This window comes from Fopius arisanus, unplaced genomic scaffold (assembly GCF_000806365.1).
Source record: "Fopius arisanus strain USDA-PBARC FA_bdor unplaced genomic scaffold, ASM80636v1 scaffold00044, whole genome shotgun sequence".
Taxonomy (NCBI): Eukaryota; Metazoa; Arthropoda; class Insecta; order Hymenoptera; family Braconidae; genus Fopius; species Fopius arisanus.
In genome coordinates, this window is record NW_011887783.1 from 219,452 (window position 1) to 239,273 (window position 19,822).

The window sequence follows — 19,822 nt, forward strand, 5'->3', positions numbered from 1 at the left end:
GGTCATTTCAGCCCCACCAACTGTAAAATAATACCCCCATTTTAGGGCCTTGGAAAAAATAACTTATTTTTCTACTTGGGAATTATAATTTTTCTCATTTTCTGTTGCAGGTCCATTTAAATTACAGTACAAAGCCCGCGCGAATGCTGAGACTGCTTGAAAGGGCTGGGGTAAAAATGCGAGTCTAGTCGCCGACAGGAGAAATTAAAACGGAATGAAATGAAAAAATTATGAATGCGCTGAATTTATGGTACGAGGTGTAAGGGTAAATGTGGAATGTAATTCTAGACTGTTGAAGACATCTGAGAGGACAATTACCTGTAATCGAGTGAATTTACGGATTAATTCAATTAATTTATAACTTGTGTAATTTATTTAGAACGAAACGCATTTTTTAGGACGTGTATTCATGGAATTGCTCGAGTGTCAAATAATTACAGGGAAGGAAAAATAGCTGAACAGTAAGTGAAGAGTGGAATTCTCGAAACTTCCGATAATTATTGGTTTAGAGCAGCGATTGTTCGATAATTAATAGCTGTTGTTCATGGTTCAACGTCCAATTATTTCGTTTAATTGCCACGACAAGAAAAACATTTCATTCGAATTTGCGGAAATGATTTTAATTAATTATCTGAATTACTGTCAAATAGATTGATCAGTAAAAATTGCAAAAATTTTCTGATTAATTTTCTGATATTTATTTGACAGAAACAATTAAACGAGATTTCGTTTGTTCAACTTAATTAATCAATTTATCCACAGAAAATTGGTTTTTTGATTTGATTACATATATTGCGGTGGAAATTGAAATATTTACGAAGCACGTAATTTGATATTCTCAGGTAAATAATTGAATTTCGTTTTCATTACGGTGTAGTTCATCAATTTTTCCCCCGGATTGTTCATTTAAATATTATCTCTGCTCCTTAATTAACAATTTTCAAAGCTATTCCACCTGATCGATAGTGAAACGTTTTAAAATATAATTACATGGCTGTTATCGATTGAACGACCGAGTGACTGCCTCTGTTGATAATTATTTCCGATTAAAAAAATTTATAACAAACATAACAACAATAAGAGTAATATAATCAATCATTATTATAAATGACTATAATTTTTTAATGCATCGCTAAAACTTGGGGTGAAATAAAAATGGCTAATCGATAACGGGAGCTCTCATTTTTCCTGGAAAATGGAGTGAGAGAAAATTCTCATCATTTGCCCTACACCCTGGAGTTGGCAATCGAACGAAATTCTCCTCGAATTAAATCCTCCCCATCACCCCCACCCACACTATTATCTAGCTTTCACACAAGACGAAGAGAAGATTGGCTGATAGGAGACAGTAGTTTCCTCAAGGTGCACACCATATCCTTCATCGTGTCTTCCAAGACGTAATGGCCGACTAGTCCCGGGGCTCCACTACTCGTACAACGGACGACAGTCTGCCAGATTTTTAAAAGAGAATAAGAGAGAGATGGGAAAAGGGTAAAGGAGGGAATTTATATGGGAAGAAAAGCCAGGGAAAATAGCCAGGGCTTCCACGGGCTATTTCCATCAGTGCCTTGTCTCACTTTTTCTTTTTTAACTGTACACTTTTCACACCGATTTTAAATTATTCCTTGGAAAGAAAGCTTTAGCTTTTACAAATTGCCACTGCATTTTTTCGAATCCAGGGGATGTTATTTAATTAGTAAATTAGAAATTTAATTAGGAATCCAAAAATTTTCTGCTGTTGGCAATATTTCAGGTGAATTTTTTTTTCGTGGAAAATCTAAACTTTTTTATGGATGGATAGGTGGAAGTGGGGGGTTCGGGGGAGGGGGTGGAAGTCTGGGGAATTGAGAAAAAAGAGGAAATGTTGAGCGAGGGTTAGCACCGCATTTCCATGGTAAAAGTTCGAGGATCATTTGCTGGAGGTACTGCAGTTGGATTTAGGGGTTGAAGAGAGGATAGATGAGAGGGTGAGAGGGTAAAGTTTACCTTCCTCTAGCGTTGAAAATCTCGGAGGGAATTCTTTCGCTATTTGCAGCGCTTAAAAGTCGACATAAACTCGAAAATTGTGCAATTTTCAACTGCTTTTTTCTCCCACTGTTTTCTGATGGGATTTTCTACCTCCGGGAAATTGTTAGAAAATATTTGGCAGGAAAATGAGGAAGGGTTTCCCGTCCCTGACAAGAATGTGATTTTTTCAAGAAACATCCCACAAAAAATTCGGTATATTTTTCCTCGAGGTGAATAAATCGGAAAAAATTTCATTTTATTCGATTTTTTTTATTTGATTTAATTGCAGACTCAGGATTCACACCGAAATATTTTTTAAATTAGCAAACGTGGGACATTCGCCGGTTGCTTGAATATGCACTCATGAATTCAATCTCCTCAGTGGAGCGAGAAGGATTCTGAAAATATCCTATCAACCCGGTAAATTTAATTATTTTCATGCAAAATTCAATGAATTTTAAAGGCGAGAGGGTAATTAATTCCACAGAGCTTCAATCCTCCTACACTCCCACTCGCTACTTTCGTCGCGAATTATACCATCTAATTAATTAGACGTATCCAATCACAGTGATTAACTGTTTACCGTATTAAAAAAAGTCTGATGAATACAATTAAGACAATGGGAATACATTAATTAGATTCTGACGTGCCCCCCGATGGTCACATATTCAAATTAGTTCGTAACGCTCTGTGTCATATACCATGTGCTTGTACTAGACATTCTCAGCGGGAGGTTGTCTCCCATAAATTCCCCCAGAAAACCCAATTTTCAATTTGTCAATAAAAAATTCCCGATTTTACAAATTGAAAATGCAAAATTACGAAATCTCCACGATTTCCAGAGTTCCAACGATTGATTATTTTTTGCGGTCGAGTGAATGAGAGTTGAACGAAACCTAGATAAAAGTGAAAAATAAATAATGTCCGTAAAAGCTCAGAGGTAAAAGAAAAAATTCATGAAAAAAAAAGTCCGTTAATGCAGAAAACAAAGTGTCTACTCGCGACTCAAAGAAATATAAAATTCCCGTCGCATTTTATAATCCGCCCTTTCCACTTTTCCGTTATATTTCCTCATTTTTGTTTTCGTCTGACTGTTTCTTTTTGTTTTATTCGGAGGAGATATCGTTCCAAGCAATAGGGACAGTTGTCCAATCAATGCGCAAAACTCTGTACTGCGTCGTTACGTTTCGTTTCGCCTAGTGACAAAAGCGGTCTGTATAAATTCCCTACAGTACACATGGAAATTGAAAAGAAGTAATGGCAGTCGACCGGGCATAACGGAAAACTGTGAGGAAAAACAAATGGCTAGTGAAAAAACAGTGGATTCGAGGAGAGGCGGAAAGAATAATTAAATTGCCTGCGAATGGCCAGCCATTTTTTAAAATATATAATATATATATAATATTTCATTACGTCATCTCATTCAAAGTGATGTTTATTAACAATATAATGTTTACATAACACAATATAATATTAATTATGAATTAAAATGGAGAATTAAAATGTTTAGAATTTTTTACAATTGAGTATTGGGTCGGTGGATGAGGTGGAGATGTCGGGAAATTGTTGGGAAAAACAAATACCCAGGGGGAGGAGAAATGGAACAGAAGTTTAGAGGAAGAAAGGAAAATATAATTGAATAGAGGAGAAAGGGCCAGTTAGTCTCGGACGTGGAGTGAGTGAAATGTGAATTTCGCTTTATCCACTTTTCAATGGAAAAACTGGATTAAATGGTCGGGAAGGATCCTCTTCACTCGTTCATTACCCGAGTGCTACGGCTACAACAGCATTCTTATTTGACGTTAAAGTCCAATGATATTTCTCTTTATTAAAGAGGTAATTGGGGTATGTGTGTGGATGAAAGTCTATATAAAAGTCCTATGAAAATCTCGTTACATTTTCAGGTACTCGATGTTTCAGTTTCGGGAAAATTAAATAACAGGGAAAAATGTATTTCTGGAGGATGTAATATGTTCACAGGGGTAAATTAAATTTCCCGGGGGGCATGTTAAACTCATTGAGAAATGAGTTACCAGGGATATTGAATTTCTGTGGAGCTGAACTGGAAATTTCTAGTGATGACGATGGAAAAAATTCGGATGAATTTTCATCGGGCACATGAGGAAAATCGTTAAGTGAATATCGTTACTTCGGTTCTTTGACATCCCATTAAAATCCATCTCCTTTACAACAGCTGTAGAATTATTTATCACTCAAGCTTGTCACAATTGCTACTCTACCTCTCGTTTTTGCAACTCTAAATTTTTAATTATGTCGGTTTTATTGGAAGCCAGGTTGATAAATGAATGAAACGTTTATATAAGAGAAATTGAATTACATTTTAATAGGATGTCACAAAAGCCAGAGAGATCAGTTCATATCATTTAATGAATATTCATCTAGAATTTCGTCATGAGACCACATATTGTTGTTTAAAAAATAAAATAAACTAAAAAATCAGTTTCCAAAAATTTTTTTGCCCGTTGAAGCTCCAGAAAAAAATGGTATGACGCATTTTTTTGAGGTGACCAATTTTCTATTCAAGAGAATAATTAAGAATTAATTAAGAATTAATGAATAATTAATGGATAATTAATGAATAATTTATCAATAATCAATTAATCGGCACAATATTTACAGATTTTAAAAAAACTAGCACAAAAGTGGTACCATGGATTTTATCATGGGATGGGGATTAGCCATTGGTACTTGGTGATGGTGCGCCCACGAGAAAACGACAACGCAACGGGTGTAAGCGCCGCCAACTCTCAGAGACCTCCAGAGTGCTCTACGACTTCGGCGCGTTCACATCCTCTCACCAATAACTCAAATTCACCACATTCGCGCCAAACTCTCACCACCCGAAAAATCACCACCATTTTTCAAAAAATTTAAAAAAAAAAAAACACATTTTTATACAATTTTTGCTATTTCAACCACCAACAATTTTTTGGTACTGAAATAAATATTTATTAACATCTCAAGTGAACAAGTGGAAGCTGGTGTACACCGTTGCACCCGTTGATGATGTGATAATAAATAGTGTATCAATTTTTTAATGTTTTTCTCATTCTCCAGTGATACGTGTGTGAAGGACACGGGAATTGAAAAATAATCGGATTTTTCGGGAATAAAATTGGTGTGTCGCTATCTCTGCGTTCGCCAGTTGTATTATTTTTTTTTTTTGCGCTTTTTTGTTTCGTTTTCATAGACTCTACAAGTGCAGCTATCGGTGTGGAGGTGGGGGAGTTATTGTGTGAGGGGGAATTGTATTTGCAAACCGTTGGGTAGAGGGGGAGGGGGATGGGTGGCAACGATTTTTCCAATTGCGTTTCTCGTTTTTCCGATTGGTGACTGATTTTATACCGATTCTCTGGCACTCGTGTGCATTCTGACAAGAGAGTACAGATCATAACGCCCGTATCGCTGGGTCACTGAGGAATTTATGATGTATTGAGAATAAAAAAGAAAATAAACGAGGGGTAATAGAATAAGGGCCACTTGTGGGACAATAATTTGAGGGAATAGGTACTGATCACTGCCATTTTTTTTAAATAGTCATGATGAATTAATTAATTGAGGGGTGAAGGGTTTACGGTTTTATCATACGATTTTGGTGATTGGGGTGTCATTTGGGTGGCTGTTAAAATATCGTGGGGGAGAAAATTGTTTTAGTGACTTTCTTCAGTGGCGGAGTGATTGCTTTGGGAGTCTGTGGAAGAGTTTTCAATTTGTTTTGAGGGCCCAGGGACTTGTTCAGTGAAAATGAAGTGGTGGACAATTGTTGTTTTTTTTATTGGATCCACGTGGGCGGGGAATTCAATTGATGGCACTAAATGTAGGGATATACAGACGCAGAGGGATTTGGATCTTGATGGGGTAAGATTTAATTATTTATAATAAGATTTTATTTTTTTCTTCAGGATGTATAAATAAAATACACGTAGACTCGTAAATTCTGTAATCACCTGCGCAATTGGACAGTGAAATTGGGTTCAATTAATTTTTAACAGTGATATCAACTTCATTCCTAAAATGATCTCAATGGCCACGGATTTCTATCCCGTGTCAAATATTGAATTCAACGGAGCTGAGATAAGGCGATTAAAACCCGCACACCGCATTCAGACAATAGTGGAATTATTCCTGGAATTATTCCCTAATGAATGACCAGACAAATGAGCGAGGGGAATTTATAAAAAACCTCTTATCAAAGAAGTTAATCGGCATTTTGTTTAATAATCCTCAGCATATTCTCAGAATTTGTGTAATTCCCCAGCAAAATGGAGTCAATTTTTTTAAGGCGAATTTATGAATTAATTTATAGAAAAAAAATATGGGAAACCAAGTGAGACTTTATTAAGGGTATGAATTCATCAGTCTATTATGTCTCGTGGCAAATGTATAATTGGGAAGTGCATTACCCGAAAAGTCAGTGGCTGTGGGAATTTATTCTGAAATGATAAAAAAAATATGCTCCACTGGTGCGACTTCCTGAAACTCCTGAAACCGCAAGAAATAATTTTATTAAAATCTCAACCTCACTCGGAAAGAGTATGAATCAATATGTTCCAAGATGGAGGAGGTGGATGGCAAGGGAAAGGACGTGGAAAACGAAAAAGTTGCATGATTTATTCACGCTGAGATTTCAACTCAATAGATTCTGCAAGACGTCTCTCATCACATATTCGTCTGACTGGATTTATCACTTCAAACGCTAATCTCCTTAAAACATTTGAGGAATTTTTTGCCTTTGAGGATTGAGGGAGTGCCGAACTTTGAGGAGTTCAAAGAGAAAATAAAAATTCCAACGAGAATTTCCTCAATATTCCCGTCCAATGGGAACGTCATTTCTTAGCGACTCCTGTCACTCATCAAATTAACGAAAACCGGAGAATTAATTAAGAATTAATTTATATTGAATTAAAATAAAAAGCCAGAGGTAATTTATGCCAGGAATTGCGTCAAGTGCACAACCCAGTGAAATTACTGAACGACGACAGATATATCGGGTGAACAATACTTCTGTCACACTTCCGGGCAGTCTCTCCTTCCCACACTGAGAGAAATATTCGATAAAAATTACGTGTATTTTCCGTAATTCTGGAGCGAAATGTGGTTGTCGTAAATTTTACGGAACCGTCACGTAATTTTTATCTAAAGTCACGGAATTTTTGGTGTTCCATAATTTTTATCTGAATTATCGATGAAAAATAACGATACCGTCACTTAAATTTTTCGAATCAACTCCGTAATCGGTAAGTGAACTGAAAGTTCCGTAATTTTTACTCAATATTTCTCTCCGTGCATTGCTTTATTCCTTCACCCCTTTCATCCCCTTCTCATCAGCCCCGGTGGCAGCCTCTTCTGAGTATCCACTTTTACTAACGTCCACTGGAATATGCCGCCTTCTGAGATTTTTACCACCACTACATCCAGAACGAGCGTCACTCCAATGCCCCACCCCATCATCCTGCCAAAGGGTAGAAAAAAAAAAAACCTGTCGGGGGTGGAAAAATAAAGTTTACCACGTTCACTTCACAATACCCTTTTTGCACCCCCTCATAATTCATCCATCTTTTTTGCTTCTACTTTTATTGAGTCTTATTAATGTCGATAATAAATTTTTTATGCCAATGTCGATATCGACGTCGACAGTGATATGCAATTTTCCGCTGTTTAATTTGTCTGTTAAACTCAACTCGAGATCAATTATCCCAACACAATTCCCTCCATCATTTATAATAATATCTCACCCCCTTGTGCTGTCACACTTAATCCAGGACTGCAAAAATATTTATAATAACCCAGGATTATTAGATTATATATACTATTCAGAGTTCTCCAACAAAAAATCCATATTTTTACTCCCTAAATTAATCAAGAACTTTTTGAATTAATTTCCCCACCCGCCGTACCACCAATTACCTCCGCAAATTAAGAATCTCCACTTCATTTCGCATTTTTATTCACTTTTCGTTACCAACGGGCGCCAAAATTAAATACATAAATTGGTGAGAGGGTTTTTACAGTGGAACCTTTCCGCCATCTCCACTCGACTCTCTATCCACCCGCACCTTGAATTGTACATGCGTCGTTTCCCTGAAGAGATTTTGACGGAAAAAGAAAAAAAAAACGAGGAAGTCGTTGTCAGCTTCTGGTCTTATGACTGCGTGTACGTGACGTCAATTTGGAATGCTCTCGGGTCGGGACGGGAGATGTCTCCAGTTCGTTATAAATGAACTGGGTTAAAGATACGACAAGACGGGGAATGAGACCAGCGGGGAATTGAGAATTGTTCAGTCTAAAATGAAATACAAAATAGCGGCGAATTGTCTTGAGCTATTTATTTGGATTCAGTAAGATGATTCTAGTTTTTTTAGGATTCCCCTAGCGCCAGTCTAGCGCCAATCTAGTGTCCGTCTAGCGCCCGTCTAGCGCCCGCCTAGCGCCCGCCTAGCGCCCGTCTAGCGCCCGTCTAGCGCCCGTCTAGCGCCCGTCTAGCGCCCGCGTAGCGCCCGTCTAGCACCCAACCATCAACCCCTAAATACCCGACTACAATCCACGACCTCTCTCCACATTTAATTCTGAATATCGAAGCCTGACGATCTCGACTTGACCCACATGCCCCAATCTTACCCCCGGCTATAATTCCCGCTATATTACCTGACATCAACCATAATTTTTTCCCCATTCCAAATGATTTTATCATTTGAAGGATCCAAACGACATCATGTGCACACCCCGAATAGGCACGATAGAGACGTGCTTGCGATTAGCATAAGCCACGTTTAAAACCCATGCACTGAATATAAAGCATTGCCCTCCCCTCCCCTCCCCTTTCCCCCCCATTTCCGTCATCCCTCAGTACAATCTCACCCTGCGCTTGAGCTCAAGGACGAGTTATGGGCAAGCTGTTGCGAGAAATGGACGAATGAGGGCACCTGTCGATGTATCGTTATACCCCCCAACCTCTTCAACCCCTTCAACCCCCCACCCCCACCCCTCAACCCTTGTGAAACAAGATGCCCTTCTCTCTTTACGCTGTTACTTGGTACTACGCTGGAATTTATGAAGGTGAAATCACTCTTTATGATTTATGGAGAAAACCTCCGGTGCCTCTTCAATCTCAAATACTCACAGCTTCAGTATTATATTTCTTAAGGTATTTGTTCTTTTCTGTTCGTACTTTATTTGCACTGTCGTATTACATAACAACTTGCAGGTCGACGAGGTGATATGAGATGGAGATTTTTCTTTTCAACTTTTATCTTTACGGGGAAAGGAGACAATGGAGAACAGGAAGGGCGTTATTGCTGAAGTATTTTACTTTGAGGAAATGCTCGGGATATTCAGCCTTTTTGTTTATTAGGAAGCGATTTTATTACAGCTTCAGAAATTTCAGGCCAATTTATTGGAAGTCATTATGATTTTTATGTTCTCAGATTAATTCCGCGATTTGTAGACACGGAGAGAAATATTTAATAAGAATGACTTTGAATTTCTCCAGTCGATTTCGTAATCGCGGAGTGATCTGAGAGTTCCGTAATTTTTACTAAATATTTTTCTCCGTGGATCGATTATAAAGTCACTTATTCGGGCACTCCGGAAAGTGATGAAATATCACACATTAAATTGACCATCCCAGGGTCCGGGCAATTTAATCGACCTCGAAGACGATATCAACAGGGTCGAGGGCGAACTACGTGCGTGAAATGGAAGATATTTAGGTGAAGGCCAATGTGACACTGGATGTGTGATAAAAGGGGATGAAAGGCCAATACAAATTCACCCCCGAAGACCCCCAGGAGAGTGTGATAACAATTCTACCAGAAACTGTATAAATTCCCCATCACCACACATCTCCACTTGAGAATGAATCAAGCTCAGACGAGATGTCGAACAATCCTAGAAAATTCAACAGAACTACTCCATTGAAAATGGCGTGTGACCCGGTGATAGAACACGAGTTTTATACCAAAGACCGATGACTATCGAAAACCCCATCCCATCTATCTCCAGGGTTTCTTCGATTCAAACTGATCCCCAATTTTCTCGACACGCGAGGAGACAGTGGTATTATGACGGAAACATTCAATCCGACATGTTTAACATTACGGTTCATTCAACAATTTTTTTTTTAAATTTATTTATACCGTATTTGCACTATCTGACAAACTCCTACACCAGATGCCACCGAAATTCAGTCTTTCTCTGGGAATGAGATTTACAGTTGTCAGTGGTGTAGAATTTACCAGTGGAAAAGTTGTATATGCAAAACCACATAGCAAATTCCGAAAGCTCACAGTTAAAAGCTCGGACACGGTATTATTCTGGGGTGTATGAGAATTCAGTGGGGATTTCTACTCTGGTTAAAGTGTTACCGTAACGTCAAAACTTTCTGGCTTTCCGGGAATTATACATTTTCATCATACTTTGTATTATCATTGTCGACATTATGAGCAATGTCCGGTTTTCTTAATTTCAAAGGGTAAACAATGGGTTTATTATCATCGCTTTCGGGGTATCAACGTCAATCTTGTGGCTGAGGTAATTATGAGATGAATAATTTATGACGTAATTAAACAATTGCCTTCGCTGGATTTCTTCTTCAATTTTAAATTTTAAAAATCCAAAAATTTTGAGTGGATTTTACTGATGAGTGGAATGGTCAGTTATCAATATTTATTATATTATTATTAATGATTTTTTTTAGTTTTACCGGTTTATGGGGTGTTTTCTAGGGGAAGTTGGGATGTATTAGAGATTTAATTTATGATCGATTTTCAATGAGGCGGGGGAAAAATTGTTGATGCAAATGATACAGTTCAGGGTTCAGGGGATATCTGAAGAATTTTCCAGTCAATGTACTCTCGATTGTTACAGAGGGTCAGTGAACTGTTCCTTTGACCAGTCGAGGGAAAATCGAAGGTCCTCTTGTCAGTGGAAAATTCCACGGACGCTAAACATGCTGAGATACATTCGAGATGTGTCTCCTCTTTGGATAAATAAAAGAAGGGGCTCAATGTTGCAGTGAGCCTGGGGTGAGCATAAAATTCAGGGTTCACTGGGTACACGAGAAAATCCACTGGATTACACCAGATACAATATGGGGGTTCAATGACTATTGTCGAAACATTGAACTCGGATTCAATTAAAATTTTCTCATTCTTCACCCAGAAAAAATATTAAAATCGTTGAAAACCGTTAATCACGATTTTAAACTCATAAATCATAAAATTATTAATTACCAATAAATCCATAATAATTACCAATCCCATAGTCATAAGTGTATAATGATAATTTATATTTTTAATCCCGTAATTTATGCAGTTGTAACAATTTAATGTTTAATTTTAATGTTCAATATTTCATTTAATTATTTGCGGTACGGAAAATGATGTTTTATCGCACTAAACGGTTTTTCTGAAAAATTGTGGCGGAAGATATTTTCCGGCGATATCCGTGAGTGGAAAAAAATATTTCGAGGTAAATGAGGAGTGAAAAATGTTGAAAAGTGGAAGAAACTAGTGGAGAAAGATAAAAGTATACCCACATAGGAGAGACTTTCCATCGTTTAAAAACTTCAAACGGAACTGATAAGTTGGCATTATCCTCTTGTACGGGCACCACTCTATGGAGTGCTTATATCGATACCTACCATCCCCTATAGTTCTTTCCCCGGAAAATCGAAGGTATATACCAATTTCAAGGACGTAAGCTTTTCTTTTTCCACCACTTTTCTCACCGCATCGAACAAGAAACTCTTGTATCGAAAAATACACTTTTTTTTATCCTCATCTCAACCAATTTCACTCCCTCTTTTATTTCGTCGCTCATTTCCGTTTTGTGGAAGGAACGACTCAGTTGATACAAAAAAATTAAGGAGAAATGATGAAAATTGAAAGCCATTTCCGAGTGAATTTCTACCTCTTGTTCTGTCTTGTTCATCTCGACGATTGATTTATTCGCAATGTGACACAAAATTCTCACAATTCCTATCGACTTGAATTGTTCAATCGGTTTTAATGGTTTTGCTCATTCGATGGAATTGCGGAAGTGGAGAATTTATTGGTGTATTTTTATCTTGACATTTTTCTGTGGTCGTGAGATAAATTTTTGAACGTGGAAAATAGGATTTTCTGGGAAATCTCAATGCAGTCGATGATCAGTGGAAAAAATTCAGCAGAAGTCATAACGAGCCTTCCAGTATCCAATAATTACCGGAAGAGATGAGTTCCTATTTTTTAAAATTTCACCACGAGTCCGGAATATATTCCCAGCCGAGTGCCAATTTCCATAGATTTGATGGGCACATGGGGTGGCCCATGGGGCGACTTCCATCACATCCTGTACCCGATAAACAGATTAAATCGTCGATTTTCAAATGCCCAAGCAAATCCTCTCCTTCGCGCTATTCCCCTCCACCCAAATATTTTTTTGCAAAAAAAAAAACGCAAATAAAAATAATGAATCATAAAAAAATTTAATTAAATTAATAATTCACAATGGCAGATGAATTTCCGTTGTTCCGATATTCAATTCAGGTGTTGCGGCGACGGATGTGATGTGACGTTAAAAAATTTATCAATATTTCAAATTTTCCTGAGAAGAAAATAGAGTGGCAAGGTGTCTCAGCGAATAATCCATGAGTTCGGATTCGTGAATTCAAGACCCATAAAATTTCTCCATTTCATTTTTCAATTTCAAGTGTTGTAGACTCAAGGGATGTGACGCTATTTCTCGTCAGATTTGAAACGTTTCATCATTCATACATCACCACCCGTAAAACTCGATATTACACTATGGAAATAAATCGATTTGAATGATAATGAAATAACCCAAATAAATCCATACGCCCAACAAATAAAAATCTATTAAAAAACAGCAGAAAAAAAAAATTAAAAAAACGACATGACACATATTGATAAGATAAATAAATTCGTATAAATTTGAGAGATAATTTTTTCATCCTGTGTAATAAAAATAATTTTTAATATCTGACTGATAAATAAAATTGTCATCAATATAGCGAGGAAGAGATGTGCGAAAAGTGACAGGTATTTTTTTTTACTCTTTACATTCAAGCGTGGAGCAACAAAAAATGGAACCCCTCTTCCATCCCCTCCGCCCCTTTCACCCCTTTCACCCTGGAATAAGCTGCCACATAATAGAAAACCATCGTAGAACCATTGAATGGAACATCAACAAACGTCGAAAGCCCCAACAAAGCCGAAAAATCTCGCTCAACAAAAACACTCAGCAAAGCACTCGGGACCTCGTCAGGAATATTCCCATGGCTCCGAGGAATCGACAGCATCCCCCACCCCCTCATCCCCTCGCCACCTCACCCCTAGGACCACTGGGATTGCACCCTCTTGTACCACTGAAAAGTGCATGCGTCTCCCATAAAAAGCTGTTTAGGAAGAAATGGAAAAAAAAATATTACCGTTGAATATTTCACCTATTTCAACTCCAATGGCCACCCCTTCAACCCCTTCATCCCCCTATTTTATCCCGGCTCTTTCAACATCCTCTTTGCATCGGGGGTTATAGTGCCTAAGAGACGTCTCAAAATGCACCTCACGGACGCATGAACTACCCCGATTGCACTAGGTGATATCAGAAAAAAAGGGGGTGAGAGGGATGGAGGGGCTGAGGGGGTGGGAGTCTGTGGTAGGGATGGAAGAAAAATCATGGCTTAAAATTTGATAATTATTTTGACATCAAAAATATGAAAAATCATATTTCGAAAAGGGATTGAGGATAAATTTGGAAAATTTGGAAAATTTGGAAAATTTGAAAAAAAATGGAAAATTTGGAAAATTTGAAAAAAATTGGAAAATTTGGAAAATTTGGAAAATTTGGAAAATTTGAAAAAAATTGGAAAATTTGGAAAATTTGAAAAAAATTGGAAAATTTGGAAAATTTGAAAAATTTAGAAAATTTGAAAAATTTGAAAAATTTGGAAAATTTGGAAAATTTGGAATATTTGGAAAAGAAATCGTGAAGACTCCTGTCATGACATACAATCATCGATAATTTATTTGCAATGAAAATTCTGGAGTTTCACGGAGAAATGCCTCATGCGCTCCATTCAAATATTTTTTGTCATCTGAGGGGTTGGAATGGGGTGAGAGAAGCAAAAAAAAAAGGGTGAGTTTGCGCGTAGGATGTAGGACAGTGAAATGGCATTCCTTCCTCCTCGGATTCAACTCCTCGACACATGCACTGAGCCATACAATGCCGAATGGCGTTATGCAAGGGTGGATGAAAAGTGGGGTGAAATGAAGGGTTGAAAGGGATGTGGGTAACCAATGGAAATCTGGGTCTCGGGTGCCACTTAAACGCTCGCACTTACATACGTCCGGAGATGTTCCTCTTCGTCGGAGAAGAGGCATCTCCGACATGCGTCTGGTGGATGACGCCTCAGGCATTCAGTGGGAACACTGCAAGCTTCACCTGGAGGTAAACTCCTATTTCAGGTACACCGCGACCTAATTGAGGGTGCTAAATAGGGAAGAAATTTAATACCGAGATTTATCAACGACTAGATTAAATTAGATTTATTATTTTTTATTATTACTCATGACGGATATCGGTGGTGGACATTAATCAATTATTGATGGAATTCCCTCAAAAAATCCGTGACAATTAACCGAATAATAATTAAACTCATAATTATCATCTCTCAGCCATCAATCATCCTGATATCGCGTATTGGATGAGGAGGAGTATCACAAAATGAAATCGATGCGTTTCTTTCCCTCGCATTTTATCCCGGATATTGATAAATTTTTAATAATTGAAATGAATATCGGAGAACGGCACTAGATATATGAAACGTAAAACGGGGCATCGATAAAGCCGATAAAATATTCCCTATGATTTGTCAGATGAAAGCCACTGAGTTCTGACAAATGTGCATGCGATATCAAACAACCCAATATAGGAAAATTTATGGCTCCATCAGACGAAAAAAAAAGAAAAAAAAAAGATACAGTTTCTTTGTGGAGGCAATTGAGACCCGCATGCATTGCAGATGGAAGCTTTTAAACATCAGCTCTAAATCAACAATAGCAATGTGTTACGAAATTCTCGTACAATCAGCAAGCCGTCTGGTTTGGGGCTTCAATAAATTACAGTGGCCAGTAAATTTTGCAATTGCATTTATACACAACCGGAAAACTAGAACCACCTCTCGACCAGATGCATTGGTTTTACACATTGCCACACAAAACGTTACACGATTTTGAAATTGCAACAGAAGTTTGACCCGACCAGGTCGAATGCAAATGCGCATTCCATATTAGACACGTGACGCTTTTATGTGGTACGTAAAATAATGCATCGGCGTGTGCACAATATCTATTTTGGTGTGAGTAATTTTGGATGTAAACCACATCTACATTTAAGGGGTGAGGAGAGACGAGGAATTATTCAGACAGGACTGATATGCATCACAAAGCATGACAGAGGAATCATAGTAAGTGAGGGAATACCTCTGTAATTCAATCAGCTTCAGTGCATCAGACTATTTTTCCCATTGAGAGAATTTATTATTGTCTTTCGTTGACAATTCTATCGGGAAATGCCACTCATTGTGCCGAGAATATTTCGGAGGTAATAATTCAAAAAAAAAAGGTGTTCCATAATTCTACAGATAATTCACTGGAAGCCACGATAAAACCCAGGTCTTCCAGGAATAACTATTACCCTCACCTGAAATAACACAAATAGTTGTGATGAAGGGTAATTGAAAATGTCCATAACTCCAACTTCACCAAGTTCTCACCCATAACTTGAGCAACCCAGGGACTTGGGAATAATGGCTCTAACGAGAATACCGGTTGGTAAAATTCACGCCACGTCATCCGCACAAAGTCAGGATAAAACAAAGGCGTGAGGATGAAAAAAGGGTAGAAAGGGGGTTGAGAAAATGGTTTCCCCTGATGTAGTTGTTGGACTCTGTTGGACCAGAGTCTCCAATGACGAGCGTCTGCCTCAGCTCTTCCAAACCAACGGATCCTCTCCGAGGTGTCTCTTCCTTTTCCCCAGGTTGTTTCAAGCCCTCCGAGTAGCACAAGTTAAAGACGTAAAAGTTTGTTCCCCAGAAACTCTCACGTGCCTCCTTCGCTGTACCTGCGAAACAACCATCAAAGTTCGGTTAAATACAAAATATAATAATGGTTAAGCTTGTGCAACCGAGTGGTGGAGAGAGCCGATATGCATCCACTAGCATCTTGACTTTCATTCTATGTTAAAGAGAAAACTTTAAATCTAACCCCCTCCTATCGCACACGCCCTGCTTGGTAAAGTCTTAGGTAACGCCTGTTTTGTATTGCCAGTGCTCTTACGAAATTTCAATGTCTAAGCTATTTTCCAACCCTTTTGGGTTATAGTTTCAGCTAGAGTAGTTCTTGGAGAACTCGAAGAAAGGAATCAACCGGAAGAGCAAACTTAATTATTCGAGTTGGCAAGTGACTTACGTCATCTCGGCTTCGACGTCGATTGAAGGACTGGAGTTATGATTCTTTTTGGTCACTCGTTTGCCAAAAAATACAATCAATTTATCTCGTATTATCTGTCGACCATCAAGATGCCCAAAAATTGGCAAGCTGATCCGAGTATATCTGAATCTTTTTGGTATCTGTTGCATTGTAGATTGAATGGCTCCAAATGATCGAGTGTTGGCTCCGCTTGAAAAGTTAACGAACCAGTTGGAGAGCTTCCAAAAAGTCTCGATGGCCAGTCTGAGCCCATTGGCCAATGTCAAAGGGCAGTCATTAAAGGTATGAGGGCGTGTAATGCTGAGTGGATGCTTCAGGATCGGTGAACCCTGCTAATTTCGAAAATCCCTTGTCCATAATATCCGATACAGGCGACTGGGATTAATGTCGTACAAGTTCACTGAGATCGTACAGGTGAACTGTTACGAGGGGTAACAACCCCTTGCTAGTAAGCCCAAGTAAACAAAGTTTTTTTATTGAAATATATATTTTTCTTTTTTAAATCATCGAGATATAAAAAAAATATGACGAAATTTTTATGGACAACTATTGGAATTAAAATTATTAATTTTTTAAAAATTCAAAAAATTTCATAAAAATTCGAAAAATTTCATAAAAATTCCAAAAATTTCCAAAAATTTCCAAAAATTTCCAAAAATTTCCAAAAATTTCCAAAAATTTCTAAAACTTTCCAAAAATTTCCAAAAATTTTCCAGAGACGGTTCGGAAGTTTCCCAAAGACTAATAATTCTTACTGAATATTTCCCTTTATGAATTGAATTAATTTCAATAAAATTTTAATCCTCGATTTCGCGGGGCTGTGAATTCCGGTGGTATGAATGGGAAGGAATTAATTCATCCATCACTCGGCATAAAATATTCATCGGGAAAAGTCATTGTGAATATTCACACGTCCCCGACAGATGAATGACGACGTGATATCGAAAGTTTTTCCTCCATTCAATCCCCTCCATCTTTCCCGACGGTCCAATATTCCAACGGAATGACAAGGATGCCTCTGAATGGCTGCACTAGATGCCGTTAAATTTCCTAGACCCCCATAGCTCCAGCAATGAGCTAGAAAATTAGTCTATTGGATTTTTCATACCACAGACCCTCACTTATTACAGCGACCCACAATTTTCCGCTTGTTTCTGTTATTGGATTTCCATTCCACCACTGAGCATTGAATAACTCTCATTTCTCTTCCTCAATCCACGATATCATAACTAGAACACCGACAATAACTCTTCCCATTAATTAAATAAATAAATATAGTGAACTATAAAAAAATTACACGCGAATCAAAATTAATTTTTCAACAACACATTAAAATTTTTTAATTCCACGATTCTAAAAATGGGAGAATTTTACTTGTGCAAATAAATAAAAAGGAAAATGGCACATACGCATTGTTGGATAAAAAAATACGAGACGGGTCGATGATTTTAATATCGAATCATCAAGTCGGTAAGCTGGAAAGCTGGAAAAATCTCGGGTTCAGCATATTTTTCAGGTTTTAAATGTACACTGTTGAACAAACACTCGTACGAAAGCCTGTGGAGGGGTCGTCGAGTGGTTTTAAAGGCGTGGAAGACAAACACAGACTGCACCCAGAGTCTGCATGGCAAGCACCGAATTAAACCCACAAATATATCACCAATAAAGATGAATTACGTATACTAATCCTTATCATTCCATAGCCATGACCACGTAGTGACATTCATCCCTCTTCGCTTTCACTGAATTTCAAACTCGATGTACACTCTGTACATCAGACTGTCCCCTGGAGTAACTTCTGGGAAATAGATCCCGGAGAAACTCCAAGCCCTTCCACTTTGACAGATGCGAATTAACTCAACTTCGAATTTTGATTCAAATTAATATCTCAATATGTGTCAGGAGTTTGGTACACGTCGAGACGCTCAAGTTTCTCACAGATTTGAGTTAAAGTTTGGATAAATGACAGGCGGATTACACCATTGAGGATTCAACAGAAATCCTACAGAGATGGAATAATTTAGTTCTCGTGGTTCACCAGGCCGATGGACATGTTCTCCGAATTGCAATCAACACTCCAAATAAACATTTTAATAAAAGTATATTTGAGCTGCTTCTATCTCCAACATTTTCGTATATTTAATTCAATTACTCCCGCAATTAAAAAATTCAACAGTTTCATTCAGAATATTGCGCAGTTATCGAATATAAATCGAGTGCGGTCAGAAGGAAAAATATTCGCACTGTGAAAGGTCGACGAATATTTCAACGAAAATCCGTTATAATGAGTGGTCAGTGATTGTGGACCGCGCCAATCGGATTTGAAACAATTTTCACTGAATTCCCATTATTGACAAGGGGTCACAGTAATTGCGCCAATTATTTCGCACCAGTATCGGTATTTGGATGTACCAAACGTTAAATCCAGGATTTTCCACCTATTCACAACGCCAGATGGTAAAACCCTGTGATGTCTCACTTCCCAGACTCATAAGTCACCTCAAAAACCTTTTTATCGGTTTCCACTTCATTTCATCCTATAAATCCCTCATATTCGATGGAAAATGTCCAAAAGACTAAATCACCTCTCCATGTTCACGGCCGCTGAACAATTTCCACAATTTTCTCTAACAATAAAAAAAAAGTTAATATTAAAAAATTCCTTAGAATATCTAAATAATGAAAAATAAATTGAATAAAATGATTAATTGATTCGTCATTATCCATAATTACAGAAGTCTGTTTATAAACTCGATTTCCACCGATTTTTGTAACTTTTTTTTTTATCAGAGTCGCTCATTCGGGATGCGAACAAGTGTAACGAATAGGTGAAAACGAAAAAAGAAAATCTAAACAAGGACGAGGGGAGAAGGCCACTGTAAGCCGATCGTATATCCCCACGACAGCTTTCTCGTATGTATTTGAATCGATACGACCTCACCAGGGTACATGTCTAGGGTTTATCCCACCCATCGTGTTCGGCCCTACTTCCCTTTTTTTTTTCTTCCCCTCTTCTATACTCTCCCCTTACGATTTTTTTTTTTTCGTGTCGGGAAGGACTACGTCAGAATTTACTGACGCGACTATTTGACCTTTTTTTTCACGGGTCTTATCGCCGATACCCAACGTACCCCAGCCAGTGGCTTATGACCCGATTCACCGTGAAAAACTGGGGAGAAAAGTTTTCTCTAAATTATCATAGCTCGTGCCTTTCCTCTCGTAACCGCTGATGTATTTTCCATAATTTCTTTTACTGCATGTTTATTGACTCGATTTATGGGATTTTTAGGGGGCGGCGTGGGGGG

General features: G+C 37.9%; 1 protein-coding gene across 3 annotated transcripts in view; it reads left to right on the top strand.

Annotated features, from left to right (window-relative positions):
* The first annotated feature begins 5,244 nt into the window (after window positions 1-5,244).
* Window positions 5,245-19,822, top strand: part of LOC105267064 (uncharacterized) — a 28,176-nt gene continuing 13,598 nt past the window's right edge. The window contains exons 1-2 of one of the 3 annotated variants that reach the window (XM_011305671.1): window positions 5,245-5,263; window positions 5,683-5,886. In XM_011305671.1, coding sequence (XP_011303973.1) covers window positions 5,773-5,886 — 114 coding nt within the window. In that variant the 5' untranslated portion in view covers window positions 5,245-5,263; window positions 5,683-5,772. Of the gene's footprint in view, window positions 5,264-5,309; window positions 5,887-19,822 lie in introns of those variants that run through there. The other 2 variants (XM_011305670.1, XM_011305669.1) reach the window with 2 other exon arrangements.